Consider the following 20,497-nt stretch of genomic DNA (forward strand, 5'->3'; position numbering starts at 1 on the left):
TTTGAAAATGGCGGAAAGCGGAGGTGCGGCTTTATTCAAGTGTATTTTAGTTATTTTGGGGTTAAACTGTATTTGTTTAACATCATATAAGTATACGATTGGCTTGTTAAAAGATAAAAAAATGTAAATTGAGGGTGTCCTTTTCCAGCTAATTAAAAAATATATATAGTTTTATCATTATTATTATGGAATAGTCTGAGCTAATGTAAATCATCTAGCTAACACTGTTTTCTTTAAACAACGACGTTCGTAGTTTAGCAGTTTAATGAGATGGTTACAAAACTACAGTAAACTAAAATGTTTTTATTTCTCCTTTACCAGTGCTGATATTATGCAATATTTGTTGGTTACATAGCAAGCTGCTGTAAAAAACTGTTAACAAGTTACCTCAGCTTTTCCATGTAACTTAGATTGACCATGGTTGATCAGGTCTGTGTTGATTTTGCAGGGACTGATGAACACACCCGTGCTCCAATACAGTGGAGAGTTGCTAATGAAGCCCTCTTCACTGGAAAGAGAAACGCTGCAATTAAAGGTTTTGAGTAAGTAATGTTATACAAGACAAATGTAATGTTAATTTATTCTAGTGTAGATTCAATGGTAAGTTAGTTGAAGATGTTAAAATTTCTACTCGAGCTCTTACTGCATCTTAGAGTTTTTATCACAGAGCAGAGGCTAGAGGGCAAAATGTCTGCTCTTCAGATAAAAAAAAAAATGGGAGAACCTTAAACAAAAATATAAAGTAAGATTTGTTTTTATTATTATTGTAGTTCACCCTAAAATGAGAATTCTGTCATGATTGAATCATGCTGATGTTTGGCCCTGTAATGCGATCATTTAACAAATCATGTTTTACAATGTAATTGACTGTCTTGATATTCTGTTTTCAAATATTTGTAGGATCTGAAATGTCCACAGACTGGGGTGAGCACTGAGGATGGGGGGGTTACAGCAGCATCCTGGAAATGGTATTCTGCCATGGATGAGGCAATAGGGGGCAGACCCTCCATCACACCACCCACCCTTATTGCCTCATCTGGCCCGAATGTTGCTGTTACCTCTCCATCCTCAGTGAGGTCAGAACATGAAAGAGTAGGGAGGAAAAGGAAAGATTTTGAGGAGCTGATCCGAGAGATGGAGGAGAGGGAAGCTGAAAGAGAAAGAGATGTCATTGAAAGGGAGGAGAGGCGATGGAGAGAGATGGAGGAAAAGGAGGAAAGAAAAGAAAGAGCGCGACGAGAGCATGAGAAGAGACTAGAACAGGAGGCCAGAGAAAGAGAAGAAAGAAGAGACAGAGAAGTGAGAGAGAGAAAGGGAGACAAAAGAGAGAGAGGGAAGATTCAAATGATACACACTCTCTTTCATTTATTTGTTATTAAGTTGTTTCATGCTGGTTTTGCAAGTTTTATTACAAAACACTTAATTCCCAGGGATTTGCAGTAGCTAGATTGCCAGTTGTAAAGTGCTTAATATGTGGCATTGAGTAATTAATATTTGTTAAGTGCTTTGTATGTGTATTTTGTAGCAGATTCCAGATGGTTTTTTAAACAAGTGCCGCACTGTAGAGAAATGCCCACACACTGCAGACACCAGTAAAATGTATTGGTTTTATTTTTGTGTATTTAACTTTTAAAAGGATACAGAATTCAAAGCTTAAAACAAAATCACATAATTTTGGCATAAAGTAGTATAATAGAGCTTAAAGCACCACCAAAAGGAAAAGTATTAAAAACATTTTTATTATAGTGTCATGATGAGGAAAGAAAATTAACTTCAGCAGCTTCAGTAAGGTAATTTTCACAGGTTTCTTAAAGATCTAAAGGGACTTTGATACTAGCAATTTCATTTGTAGGGCATCGCTTTAAAATAACTTAATCTATGTTTCTTTCAAAGCATGTGTACAAGTTGAGGACTTTACACCTTGGGTAATTTTGGATTTGGATTTGAAGTAAATAATTTGTAATTAAGCTCAAGTATGTGATATGTAGTTAGAATGTTAAAGATCTGGTATGCAAATTCACACAAAGCCTAAGGCAGTGTGCCAGTGGTTGGTGGGTGTCACCTCAAGGGACCACTGTAGCTCCGAGATCCCCTGTCGATTATCCCCAGTTACCATGTGCAGCCGCGAGGAGGCCTGACAGGAGTCTTGGTGATGGAGAGGCTTTGTCCAGAGGCAGTGAGCTGTAAGACAGAGGGATGTACACAGATAGCCATGCACCTCTCTAACTACTACTACTGGCTACACACACACACACCTAACTATTTACATAATAACTAACATAACTAACATAGACAAGCTGGAACACTGTCAATCTAAGAACAAGAACTGATTTTAACCTGTGTTAAGTGTCCTACAGGTAATCGTGCTCATGAAGAGCAGGCACACAGTTGCCAGGTGCAGACACCGCTTCAGCTAAATTGTCCTGCACGTACTCTCCTGCGCTGGCTTCTGTGTTGCGGGGTTCAGGTGGGCCATCGTCATCCTCCACAACTTCTGGATCAACTATGTCCCTATTACTAAGACAGAGGTTGTGGAACACCGTGCAGCATGCAATGACATCTGGCACAAAAGCAGGGCTGACTTCCAGTGCCCTGAAAAAAATGGAACGCCAGCACGTTTTCAGCATCCCGAAGGCCCTCTCCACGATGTTCCGTGCACGAGAATGCTTCCTGTTCCAGCATTCTGTACAGGCTGTCTGTATGGCGTCATGAGGCAGACAGGCGCACTCAGGCAAGGATACCCACCATCTCCAAGGATGCATTTTCCTGCAGGTGGAAACAGGCGGCCAGTGTACAACGGGGCGGTCAGTGATGGCCTGCAGCTGTACAGAATTAAAGAACTTCCAGTTAAAGTAGCACTGCACATCACTTGCTGGTGGTTTGATGCAGATGTAATAGCCATCTATAGCACCAGCTACTACTCTGAAAGCTGGAGATCCTGCCAGCTGGGCAAAACCTGCTCCCACCACCTCCAGGTCATCCGCACTGGGGACAGAGATGAGCTGCCTCAAAATCCCGACGACTGCCTTGCTCATTCTGTGCACAATGTCGTGCACAGTAGACTTTGGGATGTCAAAGGCGAATGACACTACCCAGTATGATGCTTCCTGGGCCAGCCAGTAAAGGAACACCAGCACCTCAGCGTCCTTTTCCCAGCCATGGTCGCATTCAGGTTTCACTGCAGCAATCAAGGATCAAGGACTGCCGTGAAAGTCAGTGTTTGGGGCGGAGGTCAGCTCCATCTTCAAAATACAGCTAAAGAATTGGCACAGCAGCATTCAGGTGGCAGTAGATTGTAGGGCTCACAATCTGTAAACATGTATATAGTTTTATTTTAGAATACAACTTTAATTAACAAGATACTTGTTTCTTGTGTTGGCTTATTTATAAATACAGTATGTCTGTATTTATATGTATATGATCCATTTCTTATGTATGATGTATTTGAATATATGTATGTGTGTATATATTATATATATTATAAATATAATGAAGACATCAGATGTAAAAGCCTCTAAGTGTCAATTGAAATTTTCTCCTAGAATTATAGGAGAAATTCTTAAAATTTTAAAAATTAAAAGTTTTGAAAAAGAGCTATTGCCATTAAAATAAAATGTATCTTTATTGAGTCATTCATTGATGGTAATTTCACAAGCTGTATGTTATATATATATATATATATTAGAGGTGGGCATAGATTAATTTTTTTAATCTAGATTAATCTCACTGTGATCTTGAAATTAATCTAGATTAATCTAGATTAAATTGGCTCATTAGAATTCTGCCAAAGACATTCAGAATATGTGTTACCCAAATAAAATTGACAAACAGTAAGTCTTTGAGAAGGGGTTTATCAGGGTAGGTGGTGCATTAGAAAAGGGGCTCATCTCCTGTTTCCAAAATGCATCACAAAGTGCTTGAAAACTAATTCCACATTGCACAAGGTGCAAACAACCTTATGCCTGTTTCACACATACTCCGTCTGCAGTGCGTATGCGTTGCATATTTTTTTACGAGCTTCCACTGCGCCACCCACACCGGCCGCTCCCCCCGGACACCACAGAGCATTTCCCAGTCAGAGCCCCGCCTACCGGTCCCCGAGTTATACAACGGTAAGCCTAACTATTGCAGAACATTCCTAACACGCTGTTTAATGCATTTCTTTCTACAGCCCAGGACCTTTGCCACGGAACAAAGCAAAGTGGCATTTGTACTCATGCTACTGACTGGGAGGGCAGCACTATGGGGGACGGTGGTGTGGGAGAACCAAGATCCATGCTGTGCCTCGTTCCAGACACTCGCCACCGAAATGAGAAGTGTGTTTGACCGCGCGGTCGCGGGAAGAGAAGCGGCACAGATCCTCGCGGACCTCAAACAAGGCGGAAGATCTTTATCTGATTACACTATCGAGTTCCGGACTTTGGCGGCAGAGTGTCAGTGGAACGTGGAGGCACAGTGGGACATGTTCCTGCATGGGTTGGCTGACCGCGTCCTGAGCGAGATCTACGCTCTGGACTTACCTACCACACTCAATGGGTTGATTGAACTGGCACTTCGTGTGGATTCCCGACTCTCTCGAGTCGAACGTCTTGGATTACCCACTCGGTTCTCTGGAGCAGCCGAGAGCACGCAGTTTGTAGAATATTACCTCAGTAAATATCAGGTCTTAAAGTAAAGTGATATTTATTTTAGTTAAGTACAAAAAGTATATATATTTTTTTATCTTAAACCTACTTAAGTATTGAAAGTAAAAGTGCAAGTAAATGCAAAATGGAGAGGCAAATACATTGATAAAAAATGTCTTTAAAAAAACACTTTTTATCCATGTTGTACTTTTGAATGGAATAAGAAGCACTACATCTGTACTTAAGTGTTTTTAATACCAACATACAAAACATTTCTGGAATCTGCATCTGAAAAAGCATTTAGGTGTATTTACAGTTTATGTATCTCGGAGGGGACGTGGATGCCAGCAGTCTCCACTTTCGCCAGGAATATAGACATTTCCATGACTTTGAAACCTGCAGCGCTCCTATTTAAGATAAAGTGCACTTAATGCATGGAGGTGCCAGCAGGATCACATGCTTTTTTTTATTACATTGGAAACACCTTAAAATACACCATTTTTGCTCATACAGATAAGACTAATACATAATTCAATACAGTAAAGGATCTACTTTTATTTGAGTGCACTTTTGCTTTTGTAAAATAAAATACATTTAAAAAACAAACAACAACAAAAAACATACAATATGTACTTTCTGTCATCTCACAAAAATGAACCAAACCTCAGTGAATAATAGCATCATACATAACAAATATATTGTTACAGCCAGAGTTATTTACTTGTTTATTTGTGTGCATCTCTTTCATTGATCCAGTTCTCTCTTTCTTAATAGGCTCCGCCCCTGCACACCTGCAGCCGGTTTAGTAACTAGGCTGGATAGCCTATATAACATCAGAGTGAAGAGAGAAGAGCACGTAACTTCCACAGCGGCATGATCGTTGTGATCCTGTGTTTTAGCTCTGTGAAGAGCCTGACATACACTGGGGGAGAAGGACTTGCGATGACTGACGAGGAGTCCTGTGAGCATCATGATGTTTCTGCCAGCTGCTGCTCAGCTGTGTTTGAATGTTGTTTGGTTCTATGTTGCGTTAGTCTATGTCTGTCTATCTCTGTCCTTGATCAGTAGCCTGCTGATACGTGAGTTTTGATCCAATAATAAACAATTGGGCAAGTGAGCTGACCCGGAAGACTTTTGCTGTGTTTTATTTCTTCCTTGGGAGATAGGAAGTTTTTTTGATGCTTGAGTTAGTAGTGGTTTAAATTAGTTAGCTCACCAGTCCTTATTTAGGATTTGTTTAAATACACTTTTTGTTGTTTTATATTAATTCACTTGTATAATAAATCTTTAACTTTTTGCCCCGGCCAATGTGGTGTTTGTTGCCTTTCAGAATGACTTTCTTATGTTGGTCCCTAAACAGGGTTGTAACATAAATTGGGGGCTCGTCCGGGATAAACTGATTCTGAAAATATATAGACCTAAACACGCGACACATCGGCCACTACATTCTCAGATCCTTTCTTGTAATGGATCTCTACGTTATATGGTTGCACAATTGCCCATCGCATCAGACGTTGATTGTGATCATACATCTCACTCAAGATAATTAACAGATTGTGGTTCCACGTTTAGAGCGTGATAGGTTTCTCTCCAATGTGAACTCTTATGTGGTTGTTAAGGGATCCTTTTCTTTTGAAACTTTTTCCACATTGTTTGCAGGTGAAAGGTTTCTCTCCAGTGTGAACTCTTATGTGGTTGTTAAGGGTTCCTTTTCTGTTGAATCTTTTCCCACACTGTTGGCAGGTGAAAGGTTTCTCTCCAGTATGAATCCTCTTGTGGTCAGTGAGGTGTTGTTTACATGTAAAACTTTTTCCACATTGGGGACATGTGTAAGGTTTCTCTCCACTGTGACTTATCATGTGGTATTTAAGGATTGGTTTTCGAATGAAGCTCTTTCCACACAGTTTGCAGGTAAAAGGTTTCTCTCCAGAGTGAATCCTCATGTGGTCAATGAGGTTTGGTTTAAATGCAAAACTTTTTCCACATTGAGAACATGTATTCGGTTTCTTTCCAGTGTGAAGTTTTATGTGGTTGTTAAGGGTTCCTTTTCTGTTGAATCTTTTCCCACACTGTTGGCAGGTGAAAGGTTTCTCTCCAGTATGAATCCTCTTGTGGTCAGTGAGGTGTTGTTTAATTGTAAAACTTTTTCCACATTGGGGACATGTGTAAGGTTTCTCTCCACTGTGACTTATCATGTGGTATTTAAGGATTGGTTTTCGAATGAAGCTCTTTCCACACAGTTTGCAGGTAAAAGGTTTCTCTCCAGAGTGAATCCTCATGTGGTCAATGAGGTTTGGTTTATATGCAAAACTTTTTCCACATTGAGAACATGTATTAGGTTTCTTTCCAGTGTGAAGTTTGATGTGGTTGTTAAGGGTTCCTTTTCTGTTGAAACTTTTTCCACACTGTTGGCAGGTGAAAGGTTTCTCTCCAGTGTGAATTCTCATGTGGTCAGTGAGGTGTTGTTTATATGTAAAACTTTTTCCACATTGAGAACATGTATTAGGTTTCTCTCCAGTATGAATTATCATGTGTCTTTTAAGGTTTGTTTTATTAATGAAACTCTTTCCACACTGTTGGCAGGTGAAAGGCTTTTCTCCAGTGTGAACTTCCATGTTGACTTCAAGATTTTCTTTTCTGTTGAAACTTTTCCCACACCGTTGGAAGGAGAAATAACTTCTATTCGCTGTGTTTTGAGCTCTATTTTGTGTCTTTTCAGTATGTGAGAAATTATATTTCTCATGCTGAACATTGTCTTCCTTTTCATCGAGTTCTTGATTCTCCACTTTCAGTGTCATCAGGTCTAATGCAAAAAAGATAATAATAATATATTTTTTTTTTAAATGGCACAAAGAACAAACATCAAAACCAACAATATATAGATCTTATACACACTAAGCTACAAAAGGAGGTGTTACTTTAACATTTCTTCCAATTATTTGAAGTGTTGATTAAAAAAAGAGCCAAGTTTGTTTGTGTAATCTTTGTTGTGTATGTTTATATAATGGGTCATCTGATCTCAACACTCAACACACTTTTCCTCCCTAACTCCTAAATAAAGAATGCAAGACACTGATTTTGGTTACAAATCTTGTGTAGAATGTAACTAGAGACTTTCTATATGCTACGCAAGGATGTATCTGGCCAAGCTACGGGTGACTATTGGAAGCCCTTCTAAAGTCTTCTGAGATGGTGGCTGCATTTTCACAGTATTTGGACAAAATGCATTGAGCTCCAATACCTGATCTTCTTGCGAGTTATGGTATAACTATAACTAGATGGTAAAACTGCATCTTGGTAGCAAAGCAACGGCATTGTTTTGTAGTGTACAGTGTCACAAACAGAATGAGATGAGAATGAGAAGATTATTTATTTGAATTATGGTGCTCTCTCGTCCCTGTATCTGCATGATGACCATCTGTTTGGGTGCAAATCAGCTCGCTATGACGGTAATCACGGCTATCAATTTGCACTCCAACAAATGGTAATCATGCAGATACAGTTACATTTAACATAAAACACTCACACATATATGAACACTTTTGAAAAATGACGATTGTTAAGTTCCACCTCCATCAGATGATAGCTGCATCATAGAGTGCATCACGAGCTGTCACAAGAGAGCGCCAGAATTCAAATAAATAATCTTCTTCCTTTCTTTCACTTTTTTTGGATTTATCATCTTATTCTGTTTGTGACACTATGCTACAAAACCATGCCGTTTTTTTATTACCAAGATGCAGTTTCTGAGTGAGACACAAACAATACTGTCCCTGAAGAAATTAAATGTAAGCAAAGGAATTATGATCCATATTACAACGTTATTGCTTTGTTGGACTAAACATGCTCCATGAGATTTTGTTCAGTGGACCCTTAACTTTCTAACTAAACCAGGATTTACAGCTGTGGATGTGTTTATGGCTCGTTATTACGACGAATCTGTTATGTACTGTGTTTTAATTTTTCGTGTTTTGACGTGCTTACACAAAATTTACAAATAGAGTCTTTATAAGCTTTCTTTTGGAAAACAGCGATCTATCGACAGTGCTTGAGGCTTAGATTTTTATAATGATATATAGTTTGTCAAGATTAAATGTCCCGTTTCATTTAATCTATTCTTAATTATTGACACATGCAAACACGGGGAGCTCAGGATGCCAGTGTCGGGGTACAGGCTAATGCTGTGTTCACACCAAACGCGAATAGAATGTCTTGCACGAATGATTTCAATGTTAAGTCAATGCAAAGGTACATGCAGATACAGTTACATTTAACATAAAACACTCACACATATATGAACACTTTTGAAAAATGAAAAAAATAAAGAAAAAGACGATTGTTAAGTTCCACCTCCATCATATGATAGCTGCATCATAGAGTGCATCACGAGCCGTCACAAGAGAGCGCCAGAATTCAAGGAGGTCTCGCGGCACGAATGGGATGTTAAGCGTGGCGCGGAAGACGCGAATTCGCCTCATTTGCGCGAAACGTGCGTTAAGCGCGAATGGTGCTTTTTGTGCATTTAGCGTTTGACGCGAATTCGCGTCTTCTGCCAGAGTTGAAAAATTTTAACTTTGGCATCTATACGCGCAACGTTAACCAATCAGGAGCCTGCTAGGAGTCACTCATTTAACAGTATGTTCCTGCTGCCTCCGGTTGTGCAGTAATACCCTTCTCCACTCATTCAACAAGGAGGAACGACTGATGTTGTCAGTGAGCAGTCAACCGGAGCTATATGACAAAATAAACAGGAATAAAAAGGACCTATTTATATATATATATAAAACATATTAATAGATAAATTGAATAAAGGCCAAAGATAAGAAACGTTTCATTTTACCCCAAACGAATTATATTTTATCTTGAACCACTTAAGAGACATCAGAGCCAGCGGCAAATGTCAGAAGATCTAGCCGAGGTGAGGCTGCTCTCGGCGGATACATGATGACAGAGCTCCCGCTGATCGCATGGAGCTCATCTCCGAGATCGGCGAAACACATTTTTTTAAATAGACGCTGTCATTATAAATAAACTTCATATTTGAGTTTAAAACAACTACAATCTCGCCTGAAATACTTTTAAAACTACATTTCATGACACAATAACAGTAATATTTTGAAAATTATCCGAATAAAATTAGCGGTAGAAAATGCTGCGTGAACTCAGCTGGCAGAAGCCCCCCCATGACGCGAATTCGCGTCTGTTGTGAAGTTAATTCCACGCGTGAATGAAGCGAATGATCTCAAAATGGTCAAGCGGCAAACTAGGCGCGGTAGACGCGAATTTGACGCTCTATTCGCGTTTGGTGTGAACACAGCATTAGAGGTTAAATTAATAAAAAAATTAAAGGCAGTTTAAACAATGCACAGTGTGCATTGCACAAACATTACATTTAATGTAATTCCTCCATGAAAAAACATTTTCTATTAGAATTTCTTTTTTCATTTGAAAGTAGACATTTCACTGTCTAAAGATGCATTTGTCATACACTGAGTTTTGAAGTTTCTCGCACAAGTTACCATGACCGAGATGGCAGAAACCACATATGCTGTTTGCTTTAATTAATTAACAGAAGCACGTCATTTTGTTTTTATTCTGAGTGCATAAAAATAAACGTAGAGTCTTTACAGATTCGAAAGATGTAGAGCAAGTGAGCACACTGGCACTTCCATCTGTCCCTCATTGAGCGAGCTGCTGTTCAGCTTCCACACACACACACAAATAGCGCACATTTCTGTAGGTTAACATTAGATTGATCGGCCATGTGAAGTTGTTACTACATGCATCTTTCAGATGAAAAGCTATATTTTGCTGAATAATAGGTGGGCTTTTGGAGGTCCTGCCTGATGTACTGTATTACCACATAGACCAGTTGTTAACAATCTGTCCGTCACGGACTGCGTACCTCATTCACTTCAACTCTGCAGCCTCAGTTGGACCCACGTGTGGGTCAAATATTACCTCATAATTATGTTAAAAAAATCTTTAAGCTGTGGAGCACAAAACCAGACATATGCTATCTTTTAAAAGCTCAGAATCCCAAATTTCATTAAAAAAGCCCATCACTTTTGAATTTATGTTACATGGAAGAACATTATAAGGTCTGAATTTGACACCCGTACAAATTGGGTAATAAACCTAATATATACTTAGCCCACTTAACAAAATCAAAATTGGATTCATAATTTTTTACTTTTATAGTCGAACTTAAGGGAGTGCCATCTTTTAATTTTTATATATTTATAACAATATTATATAATATAACATATATTCTTATAGTTTAAATATAATAAAAAAATTTAATTCAATATTTATGTTACAGCTTAATTTACAGAAAAATTTGGCCTTGGAGAATACTTTATAAAGTGGGTGCTGATTCTCTTTATGGACAGCACTGCCCCCTCTGCAATAGCAATAGAGCCATTTGATCAGATGATAAGACAGAAATCTTCCAGAAATTATAGACCTTATTCAGGAGTTTGGGCAATTCTCTGTCTACAAGAAAAAAAAAAATCAGTTGCCCTGTTTTTAGGTAATAATATAAATGCTCTGATGATGGTTTTTATTATTTGGGTTATCATGTAACTCCTACTTTTAAGCAATTGTACAGGTGCTGGTCATATAATTAGAATATCATCAAAAAGTTTATATATTTCACTAATTCTATTTAAAAAGTGAAATTGGTATATTATATTAATTCATTACACAGACTGATATATTTCAAATGTTTATTTATTTTTATTTTGATGATTACAACTGATAACTAAGGAAAATTTAGTTTTAATATTACTTAAGACTAGGGATGTCAAATTTCGATTATTTCCATGATCGATCGTCGTTTAAATTAACGATCAATTAATCGATTAATCGTTAACCATAATACTGCAAAATGCGTCTATTGCAGGCACGCAGTCAGCGGTATGACAGGATGTGCAAAAGCCACACACACACACAAAACGCTTTCTCACTTGAATTAAAGAGGTTTTAGTCTGAATAAAATGCTAGTAGCAGGATTATAAAATGAATAGATGCGATTATGATCATTTGATAAAATGAAGAGAGCGCGCCATACTTTTGAGGTCATTTTACTTTATTGACAGTTTCCAATCCCGCACGGAGAACGCTGAATGCGCCTCTTTAAATGGTTTCGTGGTGCTCGTTGTTGTATTTTAAAGCACAATTGCAATGTTTTCAACTGACATTATTGTATAAAATTATCCGAAATGTGAAGCGCGTGTGACTGCGCTGCACCTTAAGTGAACTACATCGGCGCTGCTGCACCAAAACACAGTTGCTCACATTAATTTGATCCTGCTGGATTCTGTCCTAGAAAATGTCAGATTTTTAAAAATCCGGCATACAGCGCATTAGATCGTGACAGTTCATGCGTGCTGACGAGGATGAGCGAGCGCGGCTTTGGCTAGATTTATTTTGAGGTTATTGCTCATGTCTCATTCGTCACAAATCGAAATGTTTCCATATTCGCAATGTATTTGAATGTTAAACTATTATTTATAATGTAAACTAGGCTTGTAGCCTACTTAACACGCATTCGCATATAGACGGAAAAGATGATCCTCTTCATATGAGCAAAAACGTCCTTGGCATAACAGCAGAGAGGACCGGTATACTACGGTCTATTTAAACTGACCAGTGTAACCTTTTAATGTTTAGTTGACATTTTATTTTGATAATGAACAGACTGCGATGTAAGTTTGAATCGCTAGAATATACGTGTGCAGCAGGCTCCGGTGCAATCGAAACAGCTGAGACATTAAAAAAATATATATATTTTCCGCAAAAGTGTTTACTTTCATTTGTGCACACTCACAATAAAAACAGAAGATTTGTGCTCTTGTAAAATAAAGCAAACAAACAGAATGCGTTGTCATCCTTTTTTTTTTTTTGTGAACTTATGGAGCGCCCACACTTTGGTTTTAAATCCGTTAATCTTAATTAGCCTATTTGAGTCGGATATATTTCGCATAGCCTATTTAAAAAAAAAAAAAAACATGAAAACAAATTGTTATTTTTATGTTGGGCCTATTACTTAGTAGGCTATAAATTTTCCTTAAAGCATCCCATTTTGTCCCAGGGCTTAGAACCTGTGCCCTAGTCAGGTCCATGCAGAAACTTGTGAACGATGCTCGGCGTCACCGTTTAGTGACAGCAGTGCTAGCTCCAGGAATGTGTCGGTCACAGCGCCTATTAATCGCTGTTTTGAATCCAGCAATTATTTATTTAGAAATGATAAGATCTGATTATGACAAGTGTGGTATAAAAGCTTTGTTTATTAGAGGAATAATATGTTAACTGGAAAATGTTAGATCGCGACTATGCTTTTGGACCCCATAGTCTTCATTTACGCGGCTTTGTTCTGGTTTGCCGGTTGGTCACGAATTTCCACAAATTAAGTATATTTAAGCATTGTTTCTTTTCCTAAATCTTCATAGTCTAACCCTCTAATTTCCCAGGTTTATTTTATTATCTTTCGCTTTTAATAACTGTTTTCGCATCTCTTACTGTGGTAAACATGGGAAGGGAAATTAAAGATTTCATTAATTAAGAATTCGTTCGATTTATTAATTTGTTCCCTTATTTCACTTAAATCATGGGTTATTTAGGGAACAAAATTAATGAAACATGGACAATTGCCACATTAATAATTCGTAGGAATGAATTAACAAGTTGTAGGAATGAATAGACTACCTGTCCTGTCACTGTGTCCCGCAGCCCTGCAAAGCGCACGATATAAAACAGTTATCTGATGAAATGATTAGTAACTACATTTCTATTGCATTTAATGTTGAAGAACTTTTATGTTGTTTCTATTTTAGTGTACTTTAAAGTTTAAATCACATTAAAAGCTTAATTTGTACATTGTGAATGAATGATGATGCTTTTATATATCGTCACCGTCACTCACAGCCGCTCGCACGTGTTGAGTGCGCATGAGCCGCACGCAGCCCAACATTGAATCGGTTAACCGACCATCCATAGCCTTAATCGATTGCATCTCTTATCGACAATTAATCGATCATCGATTAATCGTTGACATCCCTACTTAAGACCAATACAAAGAAAGGATTTTTAGAAATCCAAATGAAAAGTATGAGCATGTACAGCACTCAATACTTAGTTGGTGCTCCTTTTGCCTGAATTACTGCAGCAATGCGGCGTGGGATGGAGTCGATACGTCTGTGGCACTGCTCAGGTGTTATGAGAGCCCAGGTTGCTCTGATAGTGGCCTTCAGCTCTTCTGCATTCTTGGTTCTGGCATATCACATCTTCCTCTTCAAAATACCCTATAGATCTACTATGTGGTTAAGGACAGGCAGGTTTGCTGGCCAACTCATAACAGGGATACCATGGTCCTTAAACCAGGTACTGGTAGCTTTGGCACTGTGTGCACGTGCCAAGTCCTGTTGGAAAATGAAATCTGCATCTCCATAAAGTTGGTCAGCAGCAAGAAGCATGAAGTGATCTAAAACTTCCTGCTATACGGCAGTGTTGACCTTTGACCTCAGAAAACACAGTGGACCAACACCAGCAGATGACATGGCACCAAACCATCACTGACTGTGGAAACTTTACACTGGAAATCAAGAAACATGGATTGTGTGCCTCTCCTCTCTTCCTCCAGACTCTGGGACCCTGATTTCCAAAGGAAATGCTAAATTTACTTTCATCAAAGAACATAACTTAGCTAGTCCTTAGTAGTTAGTTATTATCATCATAATTAAAAGAAATAAACATTTGAAATATATCAGTCTGTGTAATTAATAAATATAATATACAAGTTTCACTTTTTCAATGGAATTAGTGAAATCAACTTTTTGATGGCATTCTAATTACAGGTCCTTCTCAAGGAATTAGAATATTGTGATAAAAGTTCATTATTTTCCATAATGTAATGATAAAAATTAAACTTCATATATTTTAGATTCAATGCACACTACCTGAAATATTTCAGGTCTTTTATTGTTTTAATACTGATGATTTTGGCATACAGCTCATGAAAACCCAAATTCCTATCTCAAAAATGTCGGGAGTGAAATGAGACGCGCTTTTTCTGTTTTTACTATGAGGATGAGCTTTACTCTCTAAAATATAGTTAGAAAAATATTACGATATCACACAGCTGAGGGAAAATTTCTCTGCCAGATTTGATGACTTTGCCATTTCCAGGGATGTCATTGATTTTGTGCTTGACCCGTTCACTATCAGCCCAGGTGGAGAATTCTCCGCTAATGTGAGGAAGGTGATGCCCCTGGACTATTCAAAGTGAACTGATTGACATCCAGGCCGCTGGTGACATGAAGGCAGCTCTCAGTGGTTCGGAAAGCTTGAGCGCCTTATGGGTGGCTTGTCCCCCTGAGTATAAAACAATGAAGACATTGACCATGTATGTGTTCACCATGTTCAGATCAACATGCACCTGTGAAGCTGCGCTCTCATAAAAAAAAAACTCATGAGAGGAACCGACTGTCAAACCAGACTTTGGAGGACTGCTTGCGTATAAGCCTGACAGCTGTCAAGCCGGATTTCAAAAAGATGGTGTCGGAGGGGAAATGTAACTTCTCCTATTAAGCAAACGTAGGTATTTTAGTCTGAGATTTTCTTTGTTTTACTTTATTTGTGTGTAAATAGTAACATTTCTAATAACTGAGGCCTGTCGCTTTTATTTGTCATTAGAACTATTTGCTGATGTGCAAGGCTTGCAATTACCATCTTCTTCTATGTTATGTTGATGGTTGTTATTGAGACACCGCAATTGTGCGCAAATCCCAGGCAAAGAAAATTTTGACATTTGTGAAAAAATGAGCACGTGAAACAATAAAATACGTTCAATGAGATCAACGCGTTTATCGTCATTCTTGACTGAAGGCAGGCTATGGCACAAGCTACTTTTCAGAAAGCTTTTTTTTCCGTTAGATTTAAAAATAATTAAATATGGAACGGACCCGAATAATCGAATATTCATTCGGAGGGTTGGTATTAGATTTGAAAATTTGGCATTTGAATATTCGTGGGAACCCCCGCAAAACTGTTTCCCCCCTCAGGCCAGTGACACACTGGCTGCGTGAGCAGCTCAGTGACGTGTCCGTTTTTATTTCGGCTCCCATATTTAACAGGTTAGAGTTTACACATTGAGACATGCGTCTCAGGCGCGCTCGAGCCACGCGGAAAACGCGTGCATGCTAGAAATAGAACGCGTGTTCCAGCAACGGGAGTGTTCTCTGGCTAGAGAGCAGAACAGCCGAGTTTGTATGGACCGAAGAGCATGTCTGAGCTTGTGTTTTGTTGCTTTGACATTGTGGAAAATAGAATAATAGAAACAAAATGTATTAGCATTTTTACCCGTTATTATCAATCTAAATTCATCTCGTTTTTAGTTTAACTTAATTTCGTTTTGTATTTATTTAAATTCCAATTTGTCTTTATTTAATTTTCGCTTATCTTCATTTAAATTTTGTTTTTTCTTTATTAAAATTTTGTTTTTTCTTTATTTAAATCTTGCCCTTACTATGTGTGTGCGTTTTATATCACTAGTGCAGTGTCCGTTCTTGGAGCATAAGCCCTGCTTCCCCCTCGTGCTATTCTGACTGTAGTTTACTAAAAGTTTATTAATTCTGAATGTGTCGCGTCTGGCGTGTCCATCTATATTGCACCAAATGCGACACTGCACTCCCTTGTGAAGTCGATTGGATGAACGGTTCAAAAAATAATAAAAATGCAAACGGACATACAGACACATTCCTGCCTTTATTAGAGAGAAAAATATGTTCAGCCCCTCTCTCCGAAGCTTAGAATAGTCGATATTCGTTACTACCAAAGCTCAAAAAATGGTATACGGACCAGACCTAAACTTTTTCCTCTTACAAGGCTATTCCTGAATTCATTATTATTCTGGGGGCCGGATGGAAATCTCTGGCGGGCCGGATTTGGCCGCCAGTTGACGTTGCCTGGACTAGACTGTTCAAAAGGTTAAAGGTGGCATAGAATGCATTGATACAGTACTTTAAATAGTTCTCTGACGACCCCAGAGTGTGACGTTTTATCTCAAAATACCCCACAGATAATTTTTTATAGCTTGTTGAAATTGCCACTTCTAGGGTAAGGGACATGTGCTGTGATGTGTACGTCCCCTTTAAATGAAAATGAGCTGATGTTCCCGCCTCTCTTTTCAGCAGAGTGCAGAGCTTCAAGAGCTCATGCTCGCGCACCGGTGTCACGGTTTAACTGGTGCTGACCATGTTACTGATCCTCACATTGCTTCCAAACACATTTTTGTGCTTCACTTCCACATTCATCTTCACGCTCATTCTGGTAGCACGTGAAGGCAGCGTTAGTGAAAACAGGCTAAAGCAATGGTAGCTTTAGCAACATTAGCCTTACAGAGAGCCAAGAAGCTTTTTGCAAAACAAAATATGACGCGTGATGCGTACTTTGTCTGGAATCTGGACATTTGTTTGCTTTTTACCAATATAGGCTGGTTGTTTTCACACACTATGGCGACACAACCTTACACTTAAGGGCGTTGTGTTAAATTATTCTTAAAAGGATAGTTCACCCTAAAATATAAATTCTGTCATCAATTACTCACCCTCATGTCGTTCCAAACCTATATGAGTTGCTTTCTTATGTTGAACATAAAAGAAGATATTTTTAAAGGTCCTGTTCTTCGTGATCACGTTTTAAACTTCAGTTAGTGTGTAATGTTGTTGTTAGAGTTGACTAATGTCTGTAAAATTCTAAAGCTCAAAGTTCAATGCCAAGTGAGATATTTTATTTAACAGAATTCGCCTACAACGAACGACCCATTTGGACTACATCCCTCTAGTTCCTGCAGTAATGACGTCACGAAAACCTTTTTTTTGACTAACCTCCGCCCACATGAATTCACAAAAAGGGGGGCGTGGTCTTGTTGCGCTCCGACGGAGAAGAGGAAGAGCTGTGTTTGTCGCCATGTCGTCGAAACGAGTCCAATCATCTTTGTTTGGGCTTACCAGGGACACTGTACTTGGAGATCAGTGGTTACAATTTATGTTTAACTCGATTCCCTAAAATTAAAACTAAAACTGTGCAGCACATTTTGCTGAGAATTGCTTCCTCAATCTCAAACAGCTTAATGCCGGATTCGCACAAAGATTATTCTTGAAAGATGGAGCAGTTCACTCTTTGTCTGGAGAAGGCGTTGTTTATGGAGCACAACCGGTAAGTGTATTTTATTATTTAAGTTGTTGCTTTTAACAGTTTCTGTAACTTATTACACAAAGGACAACGCTGTTTAGCTTTGTTAACTAGATGTTAGGGCTGTGCAAAAAAATCAATCCGATTTTCATGCGCATCTCGTCAGTAAAAACGCTGTGATTATATGTACATCTGCAGCAGTTTTCAAAACAAATCCTGCCCACTTGCTTCTCAAAACTACTCCAAAACTAGTCCAATCACATTTCCAATAGGGCAGTGTGCTGTAAGCTGCTGTTGAATCACAGCACAGGAACCGCTGGCCCAATCAGAACTCGTTACGTATTTCTGAAGGAGGGACTTTATAGAACAAGGAAGTCATCAGCCCGTTTTTATGACAGTGAAAACAGCAGTATAAAGATAGATGAATTGTGGGAAAAATACAGTTTTTTTTTTTACACGTGAAACATGAACACATGTTATATTGCACACTGTAAACACAATCAAAGCTTCAAAAAAAGCACGAAAAACGGGAACTTTAAGATTGCTGGTTATCATTGACTTCCATAGTAGAAAAAAAAAATTATGGAAGTCAATGGCAACCACCAACTATTTAACAGCATCTTCAAAATATATTAACTTATGTTCAAAATAAGAAAGCATCTCATACAGGTTTGAAACGGCATGAGGGTGAGTAAATGATGACAGAATTTATATTTTCGGGTCAACTATCCTTTTTAAGGGTAATTTTAGGTGAAACATCATTAACCCCTAGAATTTCTCTTAAGCATCCCTTAAAACCCATGACCCATGCTTTAATTACCACACTCGTGAGATAATCCCAAATATCATTGATTTATTTAGAGCTGGACATTTTAATAAGGATCAAATGAGTGAGTTCAGATTTAAGAATAAAACAAACCTGTTTGTTCCTCAGTATCTTCATGCTTCAGACTGAATACTTCTCCAATCTTCATGTCTTCACTCTCCTCTTTAATAAACTCCATCTTTGTTTGTTCGTCAGTATCTTCATGTTTGACTCTGAATGTTTCTTCAATCTTAATGTCTTCATTCTCCTCTTTAATAAACTCCATCAGTGTTTGATCCTCAGTATCTTCTTCATGTTTGACTCTGAATGCTTCTTCAATCTTTATGTCTTCACTCTCCTCTTTAATAAACTGCATCTTTATAACGGTGTCGTGTGGATCTCAGTTACTTCAGCAGGAGTTTTTCTTTCTTTGTCCTGTTTAAGATGAAAATAATTAACAGAAAGTGAATTATTTTCAAAATTCAATGCAGACTAAATCTCTGGGTGCATCTCAATCATCTCCTGAGTTCAGAGGTCATTGCACTGATGAGGGAGTCAATCAATCGGAGTGAGAGATTTAAAGGACTTAAAACACCTCATTAAAATACATATTTAAATGGAAGATCATATTTATGTATTTATTCGTATTTGGTATTCAATTATTTGTACATAAAATGAAATAGATTACTCTTTTAAAAATTGCAGCTGGTTTGTAAAAGTTGCCATCACACAGTTTGTGTTTTTTCTCGTTCGTCTTGAGCGCGCGCTGACTCGAGCGATTCGAATCACTGAATCATTTAACAATTGATTCGTTTCAGATGATTCGGATTCTCAGTTTCTCTCTTTTATTTGTCGTACTTGAACGATGTATTGATTCACGACATCGGGAGTGAAATGAGACGCGCTTTTTCTGTTATTACTATGATGAGCTTAAAATCGCTAAAATAACGTTAGAAAAACATTACGATATTTAAGATCGGTTAATTTACTTTATGTAGCTTGTAAACACATGTAAATTGACAGAACAGTTTGAACTGAATAAAAAACGTAAGCACAAACCTTTCTTCAGCCCAATCACAACAAAAGCAGGAGGGTGGCGCAGTTTTATGACGTAACGTCGCCAGACCAAAATAAAAGTCCCGTTTCTTCTTCTTCTCTTGGTTAATGACGGATTGCAAACAACTGTACAACTTTTTCCTTCCGATCCTAGTACAAGTTTCACCATTCTTTTCCCCATTAAAAACAAGGTGCTGTTCGGTCCAGTTTGATACACTCTTAATATTGTCATTATAATTTCTCCCTGCCTGTTCTTTTCTCTATCATTTTCAAGACTGACTGTCGTTTTGTATTTTATAATATCCCCTTCTTTCTTTGTCTTCCTCTCACCATCTCCGTCATATTCCAATGCCTTACTGCTTTTTGTTCACCTTTTCCTTGAACTGATATTTCTTTTTGCAATGCCTCTTTTGGTAATTTGTCTACATTTTCAGCCCCTTTCACTTTCTCATGAGCTGGCACCAGAGTATGTGAGTGGAGAGGAGCGTCAACAATTTCCCCTCAGCGCTCCGAGCATTTAATATTCACTCCGCTCTGGGTTCATCATCTCCAGCTCCACTCCTCTCTCACCGATACCAGAAACACCGCTCTGCTGCAAAAGCATTTTCTGAACTTATGTTCATAACATATATAAAAAACATAAATAAAATAACTGGACAGTTTCAAAGTGGTTTATTGGAACTGCTAGGGTGCAAACCTCGTCAAAAAATCCTAAATGATTCCAATAAGAAAACTACAGGATTCTAATCGGAATTTCTATCATATTTTGGAACGTTCCTATAGGATTCTGATAGGAATAGTCTTGTAGAACAAGACA

The 20,497-nt window shown here is 38.2% G+C and overlaps 1 protein-coding gene across 2 annotated transcripts in view; it reads right to left on the reverse strand.

Annotated features, from left to right (window-relative positions):
- Positions 1 to 4,861: 4,861 nt before the first annotated feature.
- Positions 4,862 to 20,497, reverse strand: part of LOC127955963 (gastrula zinc finger protein XlCGF57.1) — a 31,435-nt gene continuing 15,799 nt past the window's right edge. Inside the window, exons 1-3 of one of the 2 annotated variants that reach the window (XM_052553671.1) lie at positions 19,684 to 19,748; positions 18,739 to 19,059; positions 4,862 to 7,428 (exon numbers count right to left, since the gene is read on the reverse strand). In XM_052553671.1, the coding sequence (XP_052409631.1) occupies positions 6,194 to 7,428; positions 18,739 to 19,000 (1,497 nt within the window). In that variant the 5' untranslated portion in view covers positions 19,001 to 19,059; positions 19,684 to 19,748 and the 3' untranslated portion in view covers positions 4,862 to 6,193. Of the gene's footprint in view, positions 7,429 to 18,738; positions 19,060 to 19,683; positions 19,749 to 20,497 lie in introns of those variants that run through there. The other variant, XM_052553672.1, reaches the window with a different exon arrangement.

This window comes from Carassius gibelio, chromosome B4 (assembly GCF_023724105.1).
Source record: "Carassius gibelio isolate Cgi1373 ecotype wild population from Czech Republic chromosome B4, carGib1.2-hapl.c, whole genome shotgun sequence".
Classification (NCBI taxonomy): domain Eukaryota; kingdom Metazoa; phylum Chordata; class Actinopteri; order Cypriniformes; family Cyprinidae; genus Carassius; species Carassius gibelio.